A 4,377-nucleotide genomic window follows, 5' to 3' on the forward strand; every position below is an offset into this window, starting at 1 on the left:
TCACTTAAATTAAAATCTACTAACTTAGCATGCACAAAAAGAATTGTCTTCTATAACTTAAAATTTTAAAATTTGGTACTTTTAATCTCAGTTACATAAGGTGCTAATTACTATTGTATCTTTTTCGTACAATAATTTTATTAGCAGGCCCCTTATTATTCTTTTTGAAATTAAAGTGTTTTTATTCTAACGGATCTCATCTAGTTATAACGTTAGACAAAAAATGGAGCAAAAAACATATAGAGATAAGAAAGCTGTTCTGCTATTCTCTATGTGACCTTTTCAGTCTAGTCGTGTCGTTCCGTGAATGTGAATGCTGGTGAGTATAACCAACTAATATACGATATTCTAGTAATAATATATTAGAAAGAATATACTTTACCCTTAATTTTATTAACTTGTACACATTTTACTTATCTGAAAATTACCCTTAATATTTACTTAGCTACATTGATGTCTAATAAATAAAATATTTTTCGTCTGTCGGAAATCATCGTAACAAACTAATTGATTACGACACAGCTACATGTAGGTAAATAGATAGATATTAGATACATAAATAGATTATTATCATATTAAATATGACGTAATTGTTTAATGCTGTACATTTTTTTTGTGTTTTATAAAATTAAGTGGTTTCAGTGCATTTTAAATTTCGAAACTTTATATCAGGCTTGTCCAATCTTAAGGGCGAAATTGACAATTTAAAAAACACTGACGGCTCATTATTATCTAAGCTTTTTAAAGTCTTGTATTGTGCAAAAACAATCGACAACAAATTAAACAACAAACTGTCGTTTACTAAAATAAAATAAATAGTATCTTCCTACTACCAAATATGTAAATAATTTTAATATGGATGGTGTCATTTTAGATATTGACACTAATTGCAAATCAATACGTGATCTTTGTTATTTACAAAATTAAGATTCGAAAAACTTTGAAGAAGTTTGTGACTAAAGATATTTTTTATGAAAAAACGTTTTTTTTTTTGGTACAGAATGATTTTGCAATTCACCGATTTCCAACTGAATATTAACAGGATATTTCAATCAAGTTGATCAAGGGATTAACAAAAATTTGTAAATTTAGTTTTGTTCATTCAAAATCTTAGAATTTGCTCTTATACAACTGTAATAAGCTAATAATTTTAGTTTCATAATAGTTTACAATTATGGTGGTATTTTAAGCTTCTCTTCCAAATTAGGGTGAATTTTTAAACTGGCCACAAATGTGGTTCGCGGGCCTGCGCCTGAACTTGGTCAATCCTGTCTAAACCGGCAATTGTAAATTCGGCCGGTTTAATGGGTTTTTGTTAATTACAGTGGTAAATTCGACCGGAAAGGTTTTGTACCCCTCAAAAATAAATTAAAAATTCGGCCAGCTTGTGGTCAGATAGACGCAAAATATAAAAGCAACATCTTAATTGCCAAACGCGGATGGTTAGAATGTGTTACCAGAAATGTATGAAATCTAGGAAATGTATACAATTCCGAGGCTATTTAGAAAATTATAAAACTAATGCTTTCTGTCAATAAAATACTCTAACATATCAGCCCGACTCCGGCGAGCAGGGACATTGATTACACTTCAACCAATCAAACAATGACGTCACCAATGCATTACGTCCCTAAGCAGCCTGCCGTATTATTGCCTGTTTTATGTCATCATCATCATCATCATAAGGTCGTCAGTCTTAAGACTGATTGGACACGTACCTCCGCTCTTTCCTATCCTGAGCTAATCTTCGCATTTCCCTAAAACTAGAACAACCCACATCCTTCACTATTTGCGAACAGTAATCTAATCTAGGTCTACCTCTACCCCTCCTGACTTCCGTTTTTGCCACTAATATGTCTAATATACCTTCATGCATGAGAAGGTGTCCTTCCAACCTACCCGCCTATTTTTTTATTGACTCCTATGGAGTTAACAATGCTTCATTGTCATTTCCCCGTCCAACATGTATATATATATATATATATCAAAATGATCAGTATATTCATCTCTTCAGCATACTGAAATGCATTGGTGACGTCATTGTTTGGTAAGGTAGATTTAGGACAAATTGGAATTTAATTAATGTCTTTACCCGCCGAAGGCGACCTGATATGTTACAGTATTTTATTGACAGAAAGCATTAGTTTTATACATTTCCTACTACAATATCAGAATTTCATACAATTCCTAGGAAATGTATATATTTCTCAGGATATGTGTGTATTGAAAAATCTTTGAAACAATATTTCATACATTTCCTAAATAGCCTCGGAATTGTATACAATTCCTAGAAATTACATTTCCGGTAACGTATGCATACTCTTTTAAAATATGAGTGTACAAACCTTTGTGGTAGAGCTAGATGGTTTCTTAATTATTTAATTAATTGATGATTTATTGTAACATACTTAGTTTGGCATTATAGACTTGAATTCTAAGGCTTATTTTATACTGGAAAAAAGCAGCGCTGATTAATTTGGTTCACGTTTTAAACTATCTAGTAACAACAAGGTCTTGCTGATTTCTGTTCATAGGAAAATAATATTATTCTAAGGTAAATTTGCAGCTACAGCTCTATTTCAACTCTTTATTATTGTTGCATTTGTTATTTCTACCAAATCAACCTCCACGTTGTGATAACAGACTAACTTTGAATTGCAATAGGATTATAAGATAAATAGCTATTGTCGCTAGAAACTGCAACAAATAAAATATTTACTCTAAAGAATGTCAATAATAAAATTGATTGTCATTATTACCGTAGTTAATAATTCTCTGTTGAGGACGGTGTAACCTTTCAATGATACTTTCGGTGGATTCATTTGTATAGCCATAAGAAATATTTGGATCTAAAAAATGATAAATTAAACCTTTATTTGTTTTATCTATAGTTAAGTCGTATTTAAAAATTAAAAAAAAATTGCTACACAAAACAATCAAGATTCTCATTTCGATAATACCTGCTTAGTTTGAACTAATAGTAAAATAAAAATAAAATTGACAATTTAATTAGATGAAATTTGTATGTTCTTTTCATGATAAAAATTACTGAAAACCAATTATTTTCGATTTTGATTTTTTTATGATGTCGAGTAATTTTTGTCTAATAACATGCATTATAAACTGATTAATTATTATCATAAGTACCTCTTCTGAAGTAGTGACATCAACTTTAGATAATCGAATATTTAATAATGTCGTTTGTACACGTTTGGCAATGTATTCGGATGCTTTATGAGAACAATCGCAAATTGTGAATAGTAAACCCATGGAATACGCAAAATCAACCAGCAAACCCATTTCCTTAAATGTAAATGTAAAACCGTGGTCGATTACCTCGCTGGTGAATCCATATGCCTACATCATTTAAGTTGCTGTACAAAAACAAAATGTAATATAATGTGGAAAATAACAAATTCACAAAACATCGTTTAGTAGCTAAATCTTTCCGATTTTGTGAATCGACGTTTCAAAGTCCTTGGAGTCGGATGCTACAGTTTTCAGGTGGATGTGTGTATGTGCGTATGTGCGATTATCTCGATAACGAACGTGGGACCAATTGCATTCGACACATAATCACGTAACTTAAAACTGATAAGGTTTTGAACAAAATCGGCCCAGCGTGATGCGGAAGTATTAAAGTTATTTTATATTATTTGAAAAACGTCTGCATTTTTTTACTACATATGATTTTCTACATACGATATCTTGTTAGCAGGATATCGTAATATAAATATTTTCAATCTTCGGTAGGTATGTCACATTTACGAACAGTAAAGTAAAGATTGATTTATTTACCCACAGTAATTTTTTCCGTTTCTGGTAATAATAATGAACAGTAGCAGAGCAATTAAATCTATTATGTTTCTATTTCAACTCTTTATTATTGTTGCATTTGTTATTTCTACCAAATCAACCTCCACGTTGTGATAACAGACTAACTTTGAATTGCAATAGGATTATAAGATAAATAGCTATTGTCGCTAGAAACTGCAACAAATAAAATATTTACTCTAAAGAATGTCANCAACTAATATACGATATTCTAGTAATAATATATTGGAGTTTACACATAAAGTCGCTTTTCAATAAAATTCAGTAGAATCAAAGAAATTTACAATCGTTATATTTATATCCCTAGTTCTTCTGCTGCACATTTATTCAATTAGCATTTTTTTATTTTCCTTTTAAATTAAGTAGGGTTGTTGTAAAGTGTAACAAATATTGCAGAATAGGCATTTCCTGAACAGTTTCTAAAGTAAAACGACTGAAACAGTTGTAATGTAAATTCATATACACTTCATATACGAAGTCTGTTCAAAAACTATCGCAAATTGTTTTTTCAAAAATTATTTATTCATAAATATCTATTTTGTC

At 30.3% G+C, this 4,377-nt stretch overlaps 2 protein-coding genes across 2 annotated transcripts in view; both read right to left on the reverse strand.

Annotated features, from left to right (window-relative positions):
* LOC108741405 (alpha-(1,3)-fucosyltransferase C-like) overlaps positions 1-4,377 on the reverse strand; it is an 87,923-nt gene that overhangs the window by 69,248 nt on the left and 14,298 nt on the right. The gene's annotated exons all lie outside the window — the stretch shown is intronic.
* Positions 2,268-4,377, reverse strand: part of LOC108741403 (gustatory and odorant receptor 22-like) — an 11,860-nt gene continuing 9,750 nt past the window's right edge. The window contains exons 6-8 of the mRNA XM_025977419.1: positions 3,148-3,196; positions 2,760-2,849; positions 2,268-2,697 (exon numbers count right to left, since the gene is read on the reverse strand). Of these exons, the coding sequence (XP_025833204.1) occupies positions 2,620-2,697; positions 2,760-2,849; positions 3,148-3,196 (217 nt within the window). The 3' untranslated portion in view covers positions 2,268-2,619. The remainder of the gene's footprint in view (positions 2,698-2,759; positions 2,850-3,147; positions 3,197-4,377) is intronic.

The sequence above is a fragment of the Agrilus planipennis genome, unplaced genomic scaffold, assembly GCF_000699045.2.
Source record: "Agrilus planipennis isolate EAB-ADULT unplaced genomic scaffold, Apla_2.0 scaffold300, whole genome shotgun sequence".
In the NCBI taxonomy this organism is placed as follows: Eukaryota; Metazoa; Arthropoda; class Insecta; order Coleoptera; family Buprestidae; genus Agrilus; species Agrilus planipennis.